The sequence below is a fragment of the Bos grunniens genome, chromosome 5, assembly GCF_055505025.1.
Source record: "Bos grunniens cultivar Pamir isolate PY7600 chromosome 5, Bosgru_T2T1.0, whole genome shotgun sequence".
In the NCBI taxonomy this organism is placed as follows: domain Eukaryota; kingdom Metazoa; phylum Chordata; class Mammalia; order Artiodactyla; family Bovidae; genus Bos; species Bos grunniens.
In genome coordinates, this window is record NC_141169.1 from 37682890 (window position 1) to 37704483 (window position 21594).

General features: G+C 35.5%; 1 protein-coding gene across 4 annotated transcripts in view; it reads left to right on the top strand.

The window, feature by feature from the left end:
- The window catches only part of ADAMTS20 (ADAM metallopeptidase with thrombospondin type 1 motif 20), a 216930-nt gene that overhangs the window by 59344 nt on the left and 135992 nt on the right, over positions 1-21594 (top strand). For 2 of the 4 annotated variants that reach the window (XM_086399838.1, XM_086399839.1), the window contains 6 exons: positions 2275-2358; positions 2877-3001; positions 4324-4364; positions 18757-18862; positions 19032-19164; positions 20778-20924. In XM_086399838.1, the coding sequence (XP_086255964.1) occupies positions 18847-18862; positions 19032-19164; positions 20778-20924 (296 nt within the window). In that variant the 5' untranslated portion in view covers positions 2275-2358; positions 2877-3001; positions 4324-4364; positions 18757-18846. Of the gene's footprint in view, positions 1-2274; positions 2359-2876; positions 3002-4323; positions 4365-18756; positions 18863-19031; positions 19165-20777; positions 20925-21594 lie in introns of those variants that run through there. The other 2 variants (XM_086399837.1, XM_086399840.1) reach the window with 2 other exon arrangements.

Below are 21594 nucleotides of genomic sequence, written 5' to 3' on the forward strand. Positions count from 1 at the left end.
TCTTACATAATTACTTGAATTATTTTTTTTCCTAAAGTTAAATTTTAAAAGAAATTTTGCTGAAGTAATATATTTAAAAACATAGTGTCAGAACACTGGGAATGTGTTTCTAAATTCTAGCTGGTTGCTTGGTCACTTGTCATTCAAGGTGCCACATCTGTTTTCTTCTGAAACTGAAAACATTTTTGCGGTTATTTTATAGTTTATATTACATATCCAGATTGTCATTTGTAGGCAGCACATTTCAGGCAATGCATAGAGAGAAATTAGCCATTTAGATACTTCACAATGCCTAAGCTTTTATCTCTGGAGGACCAGGAATGCATGCTGGCCAGTGACAATTCTTCTCAGTTGGCTTTCATTAAAAGAGCCTTTGTGCTTACCTTTGAGGTGCTTTGTTTACCTTCTAGTTTGACTTAGGGAAACATCTACTTTTAATCTCACATGATCAGAGGATAACTCAGAAGGCACACATATGGGTATACTTTGTTTTTTACAATAGATGCTCATTTTCCATGTAACTCTCTATATATTAGTTCAGCCATAGATTTTTCCACAGCTGCCATTTTAAAGTGAGCAATACTGCAATACTAGCCAATCAGCATGCAATTGCCAGTCATCTGCCTGTCTCTGTTTAACTGAACTCTTAACTCCACTGGGGTGACCATCACTCTTGCCAAAAAATACTAGAACAAAAGACATCTCTACAGGTAAAGATGGTCAATCTGTGTTTGTGGTTGTACAGCTAAAACAATAGGAAAAATGCTAGAAACTTTATTTAAGTTCATGCTGACCTACAGGGTCAGCATTTCCAGAGATGCTTTTCGGCCTGGTTCTGATGGTTCTCATGTTATTCATTATGTTGAAGCAACTTTGGCTGATAGCATCAGGGCTCCACTACTGGTTCTTTTAGCAAACTGTAAGCTCCACAAGGTTAGGGACCATCTTCTCTTCCCTGTCTCTGTGTCTGTAACCAATAAAGGAAGGAATATTTGCTGAATATTAATTAAATAAATGAAAGAAGTAGCACTTCCTGAAGGAATTGCTGTCTTGGTTTGGGCAGTGGTCCAGGAGATGGTGATCCACATTCAGAAGCAATTTTCATGGCATGGGTGGCCCAGCTCCAGAAAGGTGTATCTCTACAGAAATCCTAGGCAGAGGCGTTGGTCATGGAATACACTCTTGCTATCTGGCAACCTCCATGGTAGCTGTAAGAGGAGGATATTAATTGGTGAATTGTACAACACTTTCACTATGAGTCACAAACTGAGCCCATGCAGAGTCCTTTGTAGAATTGCATTCTCCAGTTTTGGAGAGTGGAAGACCAGATTGTGACCTATGACTTCTGCGGCTCTTTGCTGACTTGATGGACATGAGTTTGAGGAAGCTCCAGGAGTTGGTGATATACAGGGAAGCCTGGTGTGCTGCAGTCCATGGGGTCACAAAGAGTTGGACATGACTGAGTGACTGAACTGAACTGATGACTCTTTGTGATTCTTGATGAATTTGTCTCCATGGATTCTAATGGTGCTAAGCAATTAAAAACCATAAGCATATTCAGAATTGAAAATACCCAGTCATGGCAAGAAAGATTAGGTAAAACTACCAAAGAATAGGTAAAATTTATGTGTTTATTTTTATGGAGTATTTTGGTCACATAAATTGTGGATTGTGACACAATTTTTTGCTGAATCATCTAGAACAGTATTTCCAAGCCACAATCCATATTCAGATGCCTTGGAGATCTTATTAAACTAAAGTTTCTGGCTCACTTGTCCGGATGGGCCTGAGAGTTTGTATTTCTTTTTTTTTTTTTTTTAATTAATTAATTTATTTTTTAAATTTTATTTTATTTTTAAACTTTACATAATTGTATTAGTTTTGCCAAATATCAAAATGAATCCACCACAAGTCGTGTATACCTGTGGAGAGTTTGTATTTCTAATCAGCTCTAGGTGATATGGATGCTGCTGATCAATGGATTAATCTCAGTAAGAAGATTAAGGATACTGTTTCTCAAACTTGGCTTCACATTGGAATCAGAAAAATGCCAGGGAGTTTTAAAAGATACTGATGCCTGTGTCTCAACCCTAGAGATTCTGATTTAATTGATAAGGGGGAATGTGGCCTGAGCTTTAAGGTTTATGAAAAGCTCCCTAGGAGATTCCAGTGTGCAAATGAATTGGAGAATTGATGATGTCAGATTGGTTTTAATTTCTTTTTGAGGAAAAAACATTGATTTTAGGCATCAAATCTTATACTTTTTCCTTGCAGGTTGCAGCAATCTACAAGGACTCAAGTATTGGAAATCTTATAAACATAGTAATTGTAAAATTAGTTATAATTCATGATGAGCAGGTAAGAAACAGTTCTAAAACTAATATTCCTAGTTGTAGTAAGCTCTTAGCAGGAATATATGTATGTAGATCATGAAATGGGATAATTGAAAAATACATGTTAAAAATCTTGATTCAGAAAGGAATGAGGTTGACTTTTTCCATCATGATGGAAATGAAATGAGAACAGAGGAAGTCACAGAAAGTAATAAACAATTTAAAAAGTTAAGGTTGATAACAATCAGATATTCACTTTTTATAATTCTACTGTTAGATTTAAAATATAAATTTTAGAAGTTAGTTTTTTGATCCGAAATATTGGATGCTTACATTGAGAAGCATCTAATTCAATTCTGTTTTCATCACAACGTTTTAAGGATTGCTAAAATATGTTTGAGGCATGAGGGAGCAATGAAGTGACTTCTTCATTTGCCTATAAAAATGCTATTTAATGAACTGCATAAACACTGACAAGTTTGGAAGGGAGAGGGCATGAATGTTTTGATGTAATATTAAATTGCTGATTTTTTTTGTGTGTAGGAAGGACCAGTCATCAGTTTTAATGCAGCTACCACATTACGCAACTTCTGTTTATGGCAACAAACTCAAAATGTTCTTGACGATGCCCACCCATCCCACCATGATACTGCTGTTCTTATCACAAGGTACAGTTCTAGAAATAACCCTTCCAATGAAATTGTTTACCCTTTCTCTCCTGCATGATCACTGATACTTCTTGTTATATCAGTAGTACATAGTAGTGTTCTATGAGAACTTGTATTATGAAAGATACCCTTGAATGAAAGCATTCTTCTGTTTCTTTTAGACCAGAACACTGGCCTGATTCCTTAGGAAATTAGCAGCATTAGGTTGCTAAGTAATGGCTTGACCTAAACAAAATGATTTCCTTAGTATGTTAATGACAGAATAACAGAATTAGGAAAATTATTTGAAAATTAACATAGTTATGGAACTGAGAACGCATTTTGTTTCTTCCCTATTTGACCTTCCAATCGCTTGGAAAAGAAAGCCTCTGAATTTTTTTTGGACTCCTTATACTTTTAAAAAAACCTATCTGCTCTGTGTTTTGTTGCTCAGTGTGTATCTTAATTACTGGGCTGCTTTTGCTAGGCTTTTTTCTCAACCCTATTTATTTATATGAAAAACAGCTGCTATTATTATAAAATGATTATTTTACAAGTACATTGTTAATTCACACTGTTGTTTCAGCATCTGTCATGGTATAAGAATCCCAGGTTTGTAGTTTGTTTTGCTTGGTTGGTTGGCCAAAGGGGAAAAAAATCTTTTGCTTGAAGATTAGACTCAGAGAAATGTTGACTTTCTAGAACCCTGAAATGAAAATCTTTAGTCAATGTAAAACAACTGACATAGTCCATGTGCTTTATCTGTTTTCCAAAGTAAAGCAGAATTGCTCACATTTATACACTGTATTCTAATGCCCTATGTTATGGCTAGAGATAACATATTAAAATGGGAGGGAAGAAAAGGGCTCTAAGAGGAGACCATGGGGAAAGAGACTAGAGAATTGTCATATTGAATGGTTAGAGACTGAGTAATGCAGAAGCAAAAAGTTTAAGCAACTTGGTAACATTTGAGAACATCATTATTTTGCAGCAGAGAATAATAGCTTTGCTTCATAATGATGCTGAAACATCAAGAAAAGAGTATTACATATACTACTGCAAAGGTAAAGGCAGAGAGGTGAAAAATACATTGAGAAGGCTTTTCATTGAAAATGATTAAGCTCCAGCTGTTTATAGCAGTCACCTTTATACTGTACCTATTTGCTTATTGGTATGCAAAAATGGTGCATTACTCTAGGTTTAAACTTATTGAGAGCTTGAGAGAACTAGATCTTAAAGTCAGTTTAGGGCAATAGATATGTCAAAATTCAAGCTTTTTTGTCTTTGCTTTGGCTTGTTGCAAAAATATTTTCTAAAAATGCTTCAAAATCTTTTGTTTCAAGGGAAGACATTTGTGGAGCTAGAGAGAAATGTGACACATTAGGTAAGTTATTTTGTAAATATAGCTTATATAATTGTTTACTGAATTATTTAGGATGATGTTTAGATTATCTTTCTTTTAATTTACATATTAATCATTTTGTTTAGTTGTCTTGATTAATGATTATAGTGTCACTATTATTTGATTTTTGCTTCTATAAGCTTTAAAGAATAATAGGAACTACTATTTATATAACAATTACTAAACATCAAGTGCTGTGCAAAGCTTGACATATTTAAAGTATTTTATTATGTATCATTTGATCATACAAAATAGTACATAATAACTTATATGCAAATTTAAAACAAGAAAAATAAAATGAATGGACATGAATCCACTATCAGATTTATGAATTAGATTTAAGAATTAGAAATTTAGCAGTACTGTTCTATGGCCTGTGCTAAGTCCTTATTCTATCCCTTGCATTTCCCCAAGAGATAATCAGTTGCATAAATGTTGTATGTGCCAGTTCTTTCCATTTTTTTGAAAAATAGTTTTATGGCACATGTATGTATTCTTAAAAGAATCTGCTTGATTATGCTTATTTTTGAGCTTTAGTTCATGCATTTTCACTGTTACAGAATATTTCAATCACGGTTCACATATCTTTATTCTGTCAGTGAATATCTGGGCTGATTTCAGCTTTTTTCTATTAGAAACTTTATTATAAGACCCTAAGGTATATTCCTAAGATTAGAATTTCATGTCATTAAATGTGCTCATGTTCAACTTTATAAGATATACCAAATTATTTTCCAAAGTGGTACCAATTTTCATTTTTTATCAATAGTGTATAAGCATTTCTTTTGATTATATTCTTATCAATACAAGAATCTTCAAATTTCTCATTTTTGCCAATCTAAATTTAATATATTTCATTATAGTAGTAATTTTTAGTTCCCTGGTCACTAATGAGTCTGGACATCTTTTTATATATTTACTAGCCATTTATATATCTTTTCTGAGAGGAATGAAATAAATGAAAAAAGTTGCCTGTTTTTCTGCTGTAGTACTTTTCATTTTCTTATGCCTTTTAGTGTTCTTTATAACTTCTTGATACCAAACCGTTTTTGGATTATATGTATTGTAAATATCTATTAATGATTAGTTCCTTAGTGATTATTGTTGTATTTGTATGAAAAAGTATACTATAGCTGAATTTATAATTTTAGAGTTAGAAATTTTATGTCTTAGTAATGAAATTATAGCCTTCTAAGTATTCTGTAATGCAAAATCTGAATGTATTATTCTGTTTTCTTATAAGGATTTAAAAATTTGTCCTTTCACATTTAAATCTCTATACCATTTGAGGTTTTTTGATATGGTATCAAATAAGGATCCAGTTTTATAAGATTCTTTTCTGTGTGGATATCCAGTTTCCTGAGATCATGTTTTGATTAGTTTGATTAGTTTCCTAGACTCTGCAGTACCTTTCCTTAGAATCTGCGATGCCACATATAAAATTTCTGTTTGCACTGGCATGTGCAAACATCCTGCTGTTTCATTAATCAATACTTTTTATTTAGTTCATCTACCAATTCCATAAATTCAAATTATATAGTTCTATAATAAATCATCATAATTCATAGAGTATATACTCCATCTAATTTTCTTCAAGAGTTTGTGGCTATTCTTGGACCTATGATCTCCTATAAAATTTTAGAACAGTATGTTAAGTCATTATGAAACAATTATCTATTTATGAAGGTCTTTTAAAATATTTTTTAGTAATATGTATTATTTTCTTTCAGAGTTTATTGTGCCCAACTTTCATTTACCTCTTTTATTAGTATATTGGTGTATGATGTTGATTGATAGAAATATAATAAATTGTTTGGATTATTGATTTTAAATATAGACACCTGATTCATTAATTAATCTCATAATTTACCTGTGGGCATTTATATCATTGTGAATTATGGCCGTTATTCTTTTCCCTTCTTCAATCCTTATAATATTTTTTCCTTTCTTTTATTTTTTATTTTATGATATCAGTGTGCCATAATTTATTTAAACATTCACTTATTGAAATACATCTGGGTTGCTTCAGGTTTTGAACCGTTATGAATACACTATAAACATTCATATACAGTTTTGTGTCTTCATTTTAAGCCTCATTTCTCTGGGATAAATCCTCAGGAGTGAAATTTCTGGGTCATATGGTAGTTGAATGTTTAGTTTTATTAAGAAACTACCAAATGATTTTCCAGAGTGGCTGTACCATTTTACATTTTCAGTAGAAAAGTAGTTGTAATGTATTTCCTCCACATTCTTATCAGTGTTTAGAGTTATCTTTATTTTTTGACTTCAGCCATTCTGACTGGTGTATAGTGATGTTTTAGGAAAAGATTTTGATCATTTTTTCATGTTTATTTGCACTTGCATATCTATCTTCTTTGGTGAACTGTCTGTCTGTATCTTTGTGTATAAAACTGGATTATTGTTTTCTTTTTTATTTTTTTTAACACTGAGTCTTGAGAATTCTTTATCTTTCTAGATGCTAGTTGTAATTTGATGTTTTCTGTCACTGTAGCTCATATCTTTATTCTCTTAACACAGTCTTTCATAGAGTAAAATCTATTTATTTTGGTGAAGTATAGTCTATCAATATCTCCTTTTATGGGTTGTAGTTTTGACATCAAATTTAAGAACTCTTTGCCTCACCATAGTTCTTGAAGATAATGTTTTTCTATAAGATTTGTGCTTATTTGTTTTGTCTATGAATGTCCAATGGCCCAATTGCTCTAGCAGCCTTATTTATAAGACTCCATTGAATTTTATATAAACTTTGTCCAAAATCACTTGGGCCTCTTTCTATGGGTAGATTCATGGGTCATGGATCTTATATCCATTTATATCATTGTGAATTATGGCTGTTATTCTTTTCCCTTCTTCAATCCTTATAATATTTTTTCCTTTCTTTTTAATCTTTTTCTTTCCCTTTTTTTTTTTTTTTTTGTCTTAAAGTAAGATATAAACCTTGTTGAATGTTGAATAGAAATGATGATGATAGCCTTTTTTCCCTGGATTTTAAAGGGAATATTTGTAAAGTTTCACCATTAGGAATATTTGCCACAGGTTCTTCTTGGCTGATAAACTTATAGTTTTCTGAAACTTAGAAAATGTATACTTTTTGTTAAAAAATTATGCAGATCTAGTAATGATCATATGATTATTTTAATCTTATGAATTCCTTTTATGAGTTTTGTAACACTAAACCAATCTTGATTAAGGTTTTTTCTTTTTTTTGTTGTCTCTAAACACACCACTAGATTTCATTCCATGCATATATTTTCAGGAGTGAAATGACATTCCTTTGATTGTATTTCTCTGATTTTGATACTGTGCTACTGCTGCTAAGTCACTTCAGTCGTGTCTGATACTGTGAGGAGATAGCAAATTATCCAAGATGGCCTGGTCAGGCTCTCTCACCGCACGTTTTGTAAATAATTATGTAACAGCTGAGATCACATACAGCACTGCGCATGCGCATCACGAGATACTTCCTTGGTCACAAGCTGCTTTGTGCCGTAAGCCCGTCAGCTTCACCACAAAAGCCGTAGCTGCTATGGCATTGGGGCTACATTGGAGTGGCATCATGGTTATATGAGGTTATGCCATGGCTATATTACTGCTGCATTATGGTTATGTTGTGGCTGCTGCTACTTCTGCTACGTGAGTCAGGAGAGTGGCTGTGTTATGGCTGCTGTGCCAGCCAGGAGAGAATAAATGTGTCTAGTTCCTTTGGCTCCTTCCAGCCTCTCAGCTCACGCCTTGTCTAGCCTGCTGCTGCTGCTAAGTCACTTCAGTCGTGTCCGACTCTGTGCGACCCCATAGACGGCAGCCCACCAGGCCCCCCCATCCCTGGGATTCTCCAGGCAAGAACACTGGAGTGGGTTGCCATTTCCTTCTCCAATGCATGAAAGTGAAAAGTGAAAGTGAAGTCGCTCAGTCGTGCCCGACTCTTCGCGACCCCATGGACTACAGCCTACCAGGCTCCTCCATCCATGGGATTTTCCAGGCAAGAGTACTGGAGTGGGGTACCATTGCCTTCTCCTTGTCTAGCCTGGGTTCAGCGAAAAGCGCGGACAGTGTGAACAGCAAGACAGTTGGTGTCATGAGTAGAAAGAGTGACACACATACCAAAGTTTTATTCACCATGCCAAATTTGTTGGGAGTATATTTTTTCTTTTTCCATTTTCTGGAAGATTTTATGTACTGTTGGAGTGATCTATACCTTGAAAGCATGGGAGATCCCACCTAGAAAACCATCTGGGTTTTATCTTTCCTGTGTGGAAATATATTTTACCATTTAATTTCTCCAAGGATAATCAGACTTAAAAAAACATCTTTTTGAATGATCTTTAAAAACTGTTTTTCTAGATATTATACCATTTCTTTTAGTCGTAAAATTTATAACTTAAATTATTCTCATAGCATTTTCTTTAAAACTCTCTTGTCTATAGCTGTCTACAAGCCTCATTTTATTTCCAATATTATTTATTTGAACTTCTTTAAATGGCTTAATTTCACTGAAATATTGTCTATTACAATTTGTCTTTTTTTATAGGATCAACTCTTTCTTTTAATCTCATTTTTATTTCTTTAATTTCTCCTTTCTCTCTCTCATTTTTTCTCAATTTACTTATGCTTGCTTAGCTCAAAAACCCCCCAAATTTTTCTTTTCTAATTTGTTTAAGACTACCCATTTACTTCAAGGTATCATTTTGCTATGTCCTACATGTTTTTATAGATATTTTCAATGACATTTAAAATTTAAAAATTCTAAGTATGTGTAAACCCATCTTGATTTCTTCACTTATTAACTAGACTTATAATTTAGAAATGCATTTAAAATTTTATGAGTGTATCGAGATTTACTGTTTTTTATTGAATTTCATTGTAGTTGCAGAACATGATCTGTAAGATACCCATTCTTTGAAGTCTTTTGATATCCCCTGTATGGTCTATTGTTCAGTCACTCAGTCATGTCTGACTCTGTGCGACCCCATGGACTGCAGCACAATAGGCTTCCCTGTCCTTTACCATCTCCCAGAGCTTGCTCAAACTCATGTCCATTGAGTTGGTGATGCCATACAACCATCTCATCCTCTGTCATCCCCTTTTCCTCCTGATCTGTATTTCTGAGCATCAGGGTCTTTTCCAATAAGTCGGCTTTTCCCATCAGGTGGCCAAAACACTGGAACTTCAGCTTCAGCATCAGCCCTTCCAATGAATCCTCAGGATTGATTTCCTTTAGGATTGACTGGTTTGGTCTCCTTGCAGTCCAAGGGACTCTCAAGAGAGCTCTCCAAAACCACAGTTCAAAAACATAAATTCTTCAGTGCTCAGCTTTCTTTATGGTACAACTCTCACATCCATACATGACTACTGGAAAAACCATAGCTTTGTTTAGATGGACCTTTGTCAATAAAGTAATGTCTCTGCTTTTTGAAATGCTGTATAAGTTTGTCACAGCTTTTCTTGCAAGGAGCAAATATCTTTTAATTTCAAGGCTGCAGTCACCATCTGCAGTGGTTTTGGAGCCCAAGAAAATAAAGTCTGTCACTGTTTCCATTGTTTCCCCATCTATTTGCCATGAAGTGATGGGACCAGATGCCATGTTCTTAGTTTTTTGAATGTTGAGTTTTAAGCCAGCTTTTTCACTCTCCTCTTTCACTTTCAAGAGGCTCTTTATTTCTTTGCTTTCTGTCATAAGTGCAGTGTCATCTGCATCAGATCAGGTCAGATCAGATCAGTTGCTCAGTCGTGTCTGATTCTTTGTGACCCCATGAATCGCAGCATGCCAGCCCTCCCTGTCCATCACCAACTCCCAGAGTTCACTCAGACTCGCATCCATTGAGTCAGTGATGCCATCTAGCCATCTCATCCTCTGTCGTCCCCTTCTCCTCCTGGCCCCAATCCCTCCCAGCATCAGAGTCTTTTCCAATGAGTCAACTCTTTGCATGAGGTGGCCAAAGTACTGGAGTTTCAGCTTGAGCATCATTCCTTCCAAAGAAATCCCAGGGCTGATCTCCTTCAGAATGGACTGGTTGGATCTCCTTGCAGTCCAAGGGACTCTCAAGAGTCTTTTCCAACACCACAGTTCAAAAGCATCAATTCTTCGGCGCTCAGCCTTCTTCACAGTCCAACTCTCACATCCATACATGACCACAGGAAAAACCATAGCCTGGACTAGACGAACCTTTGTTGGCAAAGTAATGTCTCTGCTTTTGAATATGCTGTCTAGGTTGGACATAACTTTTCTTCCAAGGAGTAAGCATCTTTTAATTTCATGGCTGCAGTCACCATCTGCAGTGATTTTGGAGCCCAGAAAAATAAAGTCTGACACTGTTTCCACTGTTTCCCCATCTATTTCCCATGAAGTGGTGGGACCGGATGCCATGATCTTCGTTTTCTGAATGTTGAGCTTTAAGCCAACTTTTTCACTCTCCACTTTCACTTTCATCAAGAGGCTTTTGAGTTCCTCTTCACTTTCTGCCATAAGGGTGGTGTCATCTGCATATCTGAGGTTATTGATATTTCTCCCAGGAATCTTGATTCCAGCTTGCGTTTCTTCCAGCCCAGCATTTCTCATGATGTACTCTGCATATAAGTTAAATAAACAGGGTGACAATATACAGCCTTGACGAACTCCTTTTCCTATTTGGAAGCAGTCTGTTGTTCCATGTCCAGTTCTAACTGTTGCTTCCTGACCTGCATACAAATTTCTCAAGAGGCAGATCAGGTGGTCTGGTATTCCCATCTCTTTCAGAATTTTCCACAGTTTATTGTGATCCACACAGTCAAAGGCTTTGGCATAGTCAATCAAGCAGAAATAGATGTCTTTCTGGAACTCTCTTGCTTTTTCTATGATCCAGCAGATGTTGGCAATTTGATCTCTGGTTCCTCTGCCTTTTCTAAAACCAGCTTAAACATCAGGAAGTTCATGGTTCACATATTGCTGAAGCCTGGCTTAGAGAATTTTGAGCATTACTTTACTAGTGTGTGAGATGAGTGCAATTGTGCGGTAGTTTGAGCATTGTTTGGCATTGCCTTTCTTAGGGATTGGAATGAAAACTGACCTTTTCCAGTCCTGTGGCCACTGCTGAGTTTTCCAAATTTGCTGGCATATTGAGTGCAGCACTTTCACAGCATTATTTTTCAGGATTTGGAATAGCTCAACTAGAATTCCATCACCTCCTCTAGCTTTGTTCGTAGTGATGCTTTCTAAGGCCCACTTGACTTCACATTCCAGGATGTCTGGCTCTAGGTCAGTGATCACACCATCGTGATTATCTTGGTTGTGAAAATCTTTTTTGTACAGTTCTTCTGTGTATTCTTGCCATCTCTTCTTAATATCTTCTGCTTCTGTTAGGCCCATACCATTTCTGTCCTTTATAGAGCTCATCTTTGCATGAAATGTTCCTTTGGTATCTCTGATTTTCTTGAAGAGATCCCTAGTCTTTCCCATTCTGTTGTTTTCCTCTATTTCTTTGCATTGATCACTGAAGAAGGCTTTCTTATCTCTTCTTGCTATTCTGCATATCTGAGGTTATTGATATTTCTCCCAGAAATCTTGATTTCAGCTTGTGCTTCATCCAGCCTGGCATTTCGCATGATGTACTCTCCATATAAGTTAAATAAGCAGGGTGACAATATACAGCCTTGATGTACTCTTTTCTCAATTTTGAATCAGTCTGTTATTCCATATCTGGTTCTAGCTGTTTCTACTTTACCTGCATGCAGGTTTCTCAAGAGACAGGTAAGGTGGTCTCATTTCCATCTCTTTAAGAATTTTCCACAGTTTGTTGTGATCCACATAGTCAAAGTCTTTAATGTATTCAATAAAGCAGAAGCAGATGCTCTTCTGGAATTCTCTTGCTTTACCTGTGATCCAGCGGATGTTGCCAATTTGATCTTTGGTTCCTCTGCCTTTTGTAAATCCAGCTTGTACATCTGGAAGTTTTCTATGTAAGCTCTCTCTATGTGTACATAAGATGGAGGAGCTCTATATAGTCAGCAAAAACAGGACCAGAAGCTGACTGTGGCTCAGATCATGGACTCCTTATTACAAAATTCAGACTTAAATTGAAGAACGTAGGGAAAACCACTAAGCCATTAAGTGTATGAACTAAATCAAATACCTTTTGATTATATAGTGGAAGTGACAAATAAGATTCAAGGGACTAGATCTGATAGACAGAGTGCCTGAAGAACTATGGACAGAGGTTTGTAGCATTGTACAGAAGGCAGTGATCAAGATTATCCCCAAGCAAAATAAATGCAAAAAGGTGAATGGTTGTCTAAGGAGGCCTTACAAATATCTGAGAAAAGAAGAGAGAGAGGCAAAGGAGAAAAGGAAAGATATATCCATCTGAATGCAGAGTTCCAGAGAATCGCAAGGAGGAATAAGAAAGACTTCCTAAGTGAACAATGCAAAAAAAAAAAAAAAAAAAGAGGAAAGCAGTAGAATGGGAAAGACTCGAGTTCTCTTCAAGAAAATTAGAGATACCACAGGAATATTTAATGCAAAGTCAGACACAGTAATGGAGAAGGAAATGGCAACCCACTCCAGTGTTCTTGCCTGGAGAATCCCAGGGACAGGGAAGCCTGGTGGGCTGCCGTCTATGGGGTTGCACAGAGTCGGACATGACTGAAGCGACTTAGCAGAAGACACAATAAAGGACAGAAATGGTGTGAACCTAACAGAAGCAGAAGATATTAAGAAGAGGTGGCAAGAATACACATAAGAACTATACAAAAAAGGTCTTAATGATCCAGATAACTACAATGGTGTGATCACTCACCTGGAGCCAGACATCCTAGAGTGCAAAGTCAAGTGGACCTTAGGAAGCATCACTAGCAACACAGCTAGTGGAGGTGATGGAATTCCAGTGGCGCTATTTCAAGTCCTAAAAGATGATGCTGTGAAAGTGCAGCACTAAGTATGCCAGCAAATTGGAAAACTCAGCAGTGGCCACACAACTGGAAAAGGTCAGTTGTCATTCCAATCCCAAAGAAGAGCAGTGTCAAAGAATGTTCAAACTATTGCACAACTGCTCTCATTTTGCATGCTAGCAAGGTCATGCTCAAAATCCTCCATGCTAGACTTCAACTGTATGGTCTATTATGTGGTCAATTAAAAAATGTGTATGTTCAAACAGAATGTGTATTCTTAACTATGTCTGTTAAATCAATTTATGCTGTTCAAATCAGCTATGTATTTACTATTTTTTTTTTTTTTTTTTTGCTTACTAGGACACTAACCTGAAATATGAGTATATCTTTGTTACTCTTTATTTTTAATTTGACATTAAAATTTCTTCAATTACAGTATTCAGATACTTTGTTTCATCTATTTTTGGGCTAACTTATTAGGTGCATATAAGTTTGATTTGTACTGTTTGCAGTTGTATAGTGACTTTTTACCTCTAATGCTTTTTCAAGAAAATATAGTCATTATAATTTTATTTTTATATTATGTCTAGCAATGCTATAACTAACCCAACTTTTTCTTGTTTAATATTTGCTGGGTATATCTTTTGTTTCAATTTTTCAGAGTCTCATTTCTTTAGATAAATCCATCATATAATTGGATTTAAAAAATTATATCCCTATTAATCTTTGTTACTACCAAAGTTTGTCCATTTACATTTATTCTAATTGTTTTCCATCTTTTCTTTCTTTTTATCTTCATGCTTTATTCCAGCAGCTCTAATGTGCATTTTATTGTTTTTTTTTTCCTTTGGCCGCATCTAATTTGGTATTTCATTCATCTTCTGTATTTTCCATTTCAACATGTTTTACAATTTCAAAATTTCTACTTAGTTGTTATTCAAAATCTGCCTATTTATTTTGTTTATATTCTTTTTATATTTTCTCATATTTATCATTGCCTTTCATATTTAATGAAACATTTTATTTGGAGTAATTTTATATTCCATCTTTGGCAGTTCCCATATTCTAAACATTTGATAACCAAATATGTGGTTTCTGCTAATTTTATGCTATGTTTATTTGTTTGTATGTTTCATGATCTCTAAGTGTAAGTTCATATTTATATAAAAATCATCCATATGGTTAGTGGTGAACTGCTTAAAAAGTGTTCTTTCCTCTAGAGAGATTTTCAGTTGTTTTTGCTGTAACCTGAAGGGTGTTAATAACCAAGGTCCCTGACTTAAGGCAGGGACTTCAGAATCAGATTCTCTACTTTGAAGCTTCCTCTAGCAAGCTCTTAGTCTCTGTATCATATTGCTTTTCTCAGTATTTGCTCTCAGAGTAACTCCTATTACTATTCCTTGCTTGCTGTTTAGGATTTAGCACATGATATAAATCATATGGGGCTTCCCTTGTGGCTCAGCTGGTAAAGAATCTGCCTGCAATGCGAGAGACCTGGATTTGATCCCTCGGTTGGGAAGATCCCTTGGAGAAGGGAAAGGTTACCCCTCCAGTATTCTGGCCTGGAGAAAACTGAGTGACTTTCACTCACATGATATAATTGTTTATATGTATGTATGCATGCATTATTAGGTATGAGATGAGCAGGGACAGAATATATCTTAGGTCTCGGAGGTGTGTGATTTTGATAGTTCTCATACATCATGAGCTCAGTATTCATTTAAAAACTAGTTTTTATTACTGGATGTGTTTCTTTGTGGTATAAGGACTGTCTAGAAGTTAATCTTCCACAAATGTGGAAGTAGGCACCTGCCACTCTAATTTTTACAACAGACCTCATTCTCTTCTCCTAGCAAGCTACTCTCTAACTTTGTAGATATATTCTATATAATTAGATACATTTACATATCTAGGTGTATTATTCTATATATCTAGGCTTCCCAGGTGGAGAAGGCAATGGCACCCCACTCCAGTACTCTTTCCTGGAAAATCCCATGGATGGAGGAGCCTGGTGGGCTGCAGTCCATGGGGTCGCTAAGAGTCGGACACGACTGAGCGACTTCACTTTCACTTTTCACTTTCCTGCATTGGAGAAGGAAATGGCAACCCACTCCAGTGTTCTTGCCTGGAGAATCCCAGGGACAGGAAGCCTGGTGGGCCGCCGTCTATGGGGTTGTACAGTCAGACACGACTGAAGCGACTTAGCAGCAGCAGCAGGCTTCCCAGGTGGTGTTTGTGGTAAGAGCCCGCCTGCCATGCAGGAGATGTAAGAGACGTGCGCTGATCCCTGAGTAAGGAAGATCCCCTGGAGAAGGGTACTGCAGTCCACTCCAGTATTCTTGCCTCGAGAACCCCATGGACAGAGGAGCCTGGCAGGCTATAGTCCATATGATCGCAAAGAGTTGAACACAACTGAAGTGACTTGGTACTCAGATATATATGTTTTATATTTCTTAGATTATCTTTGCCTTGTTTTCACATATTTATACTAAAAGTTAAGTATGAATATATTTGCTATATTTTTCTATTTTAAAAAATGATTTAAAACTAAATTTTGGGTTATTCACTCCCCATTCATTTTTTGCAGTTTTCAGCTACTCCTGTGCACATAAATCATACTGATGTCTAGAAACATAGACTATGCAAATAAAAGTAGTCCTGTTATCCTTTAAATCAAGAGTAGCAGTGATTATAATGATAGCTGATATATTTGAGTGCCTATGTATCAAACACTACATTAAGGTTTAACATGATTATACTCATTTAATCTTTGCAACAAACCTATGAAGACCTATTATTCCAATTTTATACATGAGGATAAATAATTTGCCCAAGGCTACACAACTTGTATTAACCCAAGTTTTAGTATTTTAGTTTCCCTTCTAAAATATGTGGAAAAAATAACAAACTAAGAATAGTTCTTAATAACAAATACAAGATACTGGCAATAATTACTAGGTTTCCTGCTTATATCTCCTTTTGCAAGTAATGTTGTCTTGGTCTGGGCATATTTTACAAAGTAAGTTAAAAATTGTTATTCTTCAAGATGATAGATTGGTGACTTGTGCAGCTTCTTGCACTTTCAAACACAGGGAGTCTGTGTCAAATTCGGGCTGTGCTAGTTTATTTTGTTAATATCTCTGCCCAGTTTTAGAGAGCCCTGAACGAGTGAATGAATGAATCTAGGCATAAACTCTCAGCCAACTGCTTGGTACTATAAGGCTATACATTCACTTTGATTTTTGTTAGTCTTGTTTATCTAATGGACATGCTTGAGCTTGATCTTTAATCATATGCAGTGCTAATTTTTACAGATATGTCATGTGGCTAAGATGTTCAACTTAGAATATATCCATCTTTAAGCTGGAAGGAGTTGCCATTTCTTCCTCCAGGGGATCTTCCAGACCTAGGAATTGAATCTGGGTCTCTTGCATTGCAGGCAGATTCTTTACCATCTGAGCTATAGGGAAGTCTTTAAGCATGAAGCAGGTTGGGTGGTAATGGAGTCAATGAAAAAAGTGAAAAGTTAAAGTATTAGTCACTCAGTCATGTTTGACTCTTTGCTACTCCATGGGCAATAGGTTGCCAGGATTCTCTGTCCATGGAATTCTCCAGGCAAGAATACTGGAGTGGGTATATTCTCTTCCCCAGGGGATCTTCCCAACTCAGGGATTGCACCCATGTCTCCTACATTGCAGGCAGATTCTTTATGGTCTGAGCCACCATGGGAACCCAATGGAGTCAATATTGTATTTCAAATACCCAGCACTGTAAATGAATAGTACACTGGAACTGAGCCACTAGGCAAATTGAAAATACTAGTGAAGGCAAGGGAACAGCACATATTCTTAAAAAGCAATGTGTACAGTTTAACTTATTTTGACAAAGGAGAAATACAAAATTGACTAAAAATTGTGCATACAGTATGAATTTTAAAATCTTAAAGACAATAGTAATTCTCTCATTCTTTCTCAGAGGACTGTTAAAAGAAAGAATATCTTTCTTTTTTTTTTTCATTCTTGCTTTGGTCTTGATTCTAACTAAGGAAAAGTTCTTTTGGGGGCGACTTTGCCCAAGCAAGGCTTTTTGGCATTAGAGTCAGAAAGAGGGCATCTTTCATTTTTGTTAAGAATGTATTGGTGAGTGAACGCATTAGTTTGACTTTTTTCCAGTATTTTTAGATTCTTTAGTTAACTTCTATTTCTTTTTTTTAGGTACACATAATAGGAAAGACCTAAAACACAGTAGCTAATATGTCTGTTTATTTTATATTAAGAAATTTCTAAATGAAAAATTTTACAGTAAGAAACTGGTTATTGTACATATGAAAATATTTTTTTTAATCAAAGGAATCATCATAGGAGAGAAGATAAATTTGTAAGCAAATGTTGAAGGATAGCAATAGTAAAAGCCATGGTGTTATGTTAAAAAGTAAAATGGAATGCTAACTTGATGATGAAATATGGAATATTGTAATGAGCATTTATTTTATATCTTATCCTAGATTAAAAGACTATATCAGTTGTAACTATTGTCTTTGGTGTCCAGCTAGTTCATGTTGTCATCATTTTTCGGCAGCAATTCCAGTTGCAAGTTGTTATTTAAATGAGTGGCTAGATCTTGATGTGTGATATGTTTTCCACTGCTAAAATGGTTACAAAATCAAGTGCTTCCAATGATTATGTCATTATCATGCTTTATTTAACATCTATTAACTCCAGGCACTATTCTAAGTATTTAACATATTTTTAGTCATTTAATTATCATATGGTAATTGAATAAGTGTCTGCTGCTTCAAAGCTTTAAAAAATTAAATAAAATTTATAATTTATATTGTTCTAGACTATTTTCTTTATTAGTACTGTTACCAGTTTAGACATTCATTACCTTTCTTACTAATAACCCTGCTGCTGCTGCTACTGCTGCTAAGTCGCTTCAGTCATGTCCGACTCTCTTCGACCCCATAGACAGCCGCTTACCAGGCTCCTCTGTCCCTGGGATTCTCCAGGCAAGAACACTGGACTGGGTTGCCATTTCCTTCTCCAATGCATGAAAGTGGAAAGTGAAAGTGAAGTCGCTCAGTCGTGTCCTACTCTTAGCGACCCCATGGACTGTAGCCCACCAGGCTCCTCCATCCATGGGATTTTCCAGGAAAGAGTACTGGAATGGGGTGCTATTGCCTTCTCCACTAATAACACTAACGTGGCCTAAAATTTCATTCTTCCTGTGGCCTTTTCCTTTTCCTGTCTTTTAAAAAATTGTTTGCTTATCCTATATTTTGGATTATTTTCTTCAGTAAAAGTATATGGTTTCAGCTACAGAAAATCATTCTGTTCTTTTTTTTTTTCTTTGCCTTATAAAACATCTGTGCAATATTAGCAGTCAACTCTGCATTTATTTCTAAGTAGTAATGCCAAATGATACATGCTTTAGTGCTTTCTTTATGATTCTGCTATTCCCCATTTTGTTGAAATACAAATATGAAATTTTTCAGGTTTAGCAGAATTAGGTACCCTGTGTGATCCTTTACGGAGCTGCTCTATTAGTGAAGAAAATGGACTCAGTGCTGCCTTTACCATAGCCCATGAGCTTGGTCATGTGTAAGTACCTTCTGTCACGTCAGTAGTGTGCCTTCTACGTAGCATTGCATGAATGTCTACAATTCTGTCTTCAACTGAGTAATTAGCATCTTTATATCTTTACAAAATATTAGTAGTGTAATTTTAACCCCTGAAATGCTAACTCTGGCTCTTTTGTGATCTATGTTAGGTCAGACAGGCTACACAGATCAACAGACTAAGCAAAGAACTAGAACTTTGGAACTCTTTTCTTTCATTTACTGTATTGGATTATATGACAAGCACTTCTGGCCTCTATCCCTTGTTATCCTATGCATGACCAGGTACTGTGCTCTACCGTCTTATGGGAGGGCCTGTAGGATCCCCTGGTTCTAGGGAACTCCCCCAAATATTTCTAGTATCAATTCATTTCTTGCTTTTATTGCTCAGAGCCCCAACAGAGTATGTGGTCTGTGGGAATTTCTTAATCACTGAAATATTTTCTTAAAACTTTTTCTCCCAGATCTATAGGTTTTTTTTTTTTTTTTGGTAAACATTTGGAATTCTCCCATCTGTTCCTATATTATTAAAAATTCCGCTGGGGTTTTATGCTCTAAGAATGTGGAGGCCATGATTTCCCGTGATACCTGTGAAGCTCCCATAGAAAGTCAGAAATCCCTAGAAATTCATCCTCTGAAAAATGATTCCCAATGTACCCACCGTACTCTTTTGATTTTTTGGTTATTTGCTAATAAGGAATTGAAGCTGGAGCTGCTTCTCTTGAACTCCATTGTCTTTTCCTGGTCATGCCTTGACATCCTTAGAGTATTCAACTGGAATAATTTCAGGCAGAGATGATTTTTATTAAACTATTTCCTCTTCAGTTCCCTGTAGCATAGTTATATCTCATGATCACCCACCAAATGCACACTCAGATTTGTATGTGTTTGCTGAAGTAGAGCAGGTTCAGCAGCATGCCGGAGGTATATCATACATTGCGGTAACATCCTGAAGGCAGTGTTTGCTGGTTACCAAGGGCGCTAACTAGTACAGTATTCTTGCAAAGGATACTACCTTTTATTTTCTTCCTGAGAAACTTTTTAGGTGTGTTTAGAATATCAGTAAATAGTTTAATTAAAACACTGATATTAAGTACAAATTTTGACAGGTAAGGACTGAATCAAGTGGTTTCAATATCCCTTCTAGATGTAGTTTTTACTGGGATCCTCAAAAAATATGTAGAATTTGTTGCTGACCAGCAATTTAATGTCATTGCCCTTGTAAAGATTTGATTGCTATTTGGGAATATTTTACTATTCCAGTTCTATCAGTAATTGCTTTATGATTATAAACCAAAAAGAGCAGTTAAGCTGTTTCATGTGAAATAGGGGCTATTTGGGAATATTTTACTATTCCAGTTCTATCAGTAATTGCTTTATGATTATAAACCAAAAAGAGCAGTTAAGCTGTTTCATGTGAAATAGGCAGAAAGCATAAAGTGATATGGAATTAAGAATTAAATAATTTTTTTTTGTTTTTTAATTCTGTAGTGATAGTCAGTAGTCTGGAAGTTACTGTGGTAGAGCCTTTACCTAATCTTTCCACACACATTGCCTTGGGTATGCATGTTGGAAATTATAATTGTTTTATGTGAATGCTGTGTTGATCTTGTGATGAGGTGAGCCAGAATCCAAAGAATTTGATTGTTGAAATTCACATACCAAAGCAACAGACTGTGCTACTGATCAGAGTTATAATCTACTATTTTTTAAACATCATGCACTTCTAAACATGAAGGTAACCCTAGCATTTCAGTACTTTATGAAGAGATCAAGAGTACAAATCCTGATATAATCAGATTGATCTACATTTTAGATTATATTATAAAGTAAGAGATCTGTTTCTAATGTTGTATACGTTTCATTATTCTTTTTTAAGTGTTTATTTTTATTTTTAGATTTAATGTTCCACACGATGATAGTTTTAAATGTAAGGAAACTGGAATTAAACATCAGTATCATGTCATGGCTCCAACTTTAAATTACCACACAAGTCCTTGGACCTGGTCAAAATGTAGTCAGAAATATATCACTGAATTCCTAGAGTAAGTGATTTCGTGTTACTTTAGTTACATAATTGAACATTTATTAGATTATAAAGTTTGAAATGTGTATTCTTTTAGAATAGTTCAATCTCTGTTGAGTTTTTTATTGCTTAAATATAAGTTTGCTTCCACTGTACAAATGGATGTTTAAAGACAAAGAGTTTTATTATTTCATTCTTAACTATATTTTTTTTTGGTGGGGGATTTAAATTCAGAGCTTTTTTTTTTTTTTTAATTTGGGTTCCTGTTACGATAAAAACTCCTTCTTTGGGGGATGCTAAATGGGAATCAAAGCTTCCTTGTGTATTAGAATATCTTCAGAAACTGATATTAATATTTTGAGAGGAGTTTGAGTGGCTCAAGTTTGAGGTGTCCTTGAAGAACAGAGAATAGCTGAAGTTAAATTATGAATATTCCAAATAGTTCCTTAAAGAGCTGTGGAGTCTCTGGGTTTACCTGTCCTTTGGAGGCTATTGCTAGCTCAGATTCAGATTGTTCTGGCCTTGCCTCTTCATCTCCTACATTTCTCTGCTTCCCGACTTATCCAAATGGTGTTTCTATCCTAGTTATTGAAACTGGTTCTAAAAGCAAAGCCAAACTCTTTCCAGGTAATCTTTTGGTGTAAACACAATATTGTTTGATTTTTTTCTACTACATATTCTAATCACCT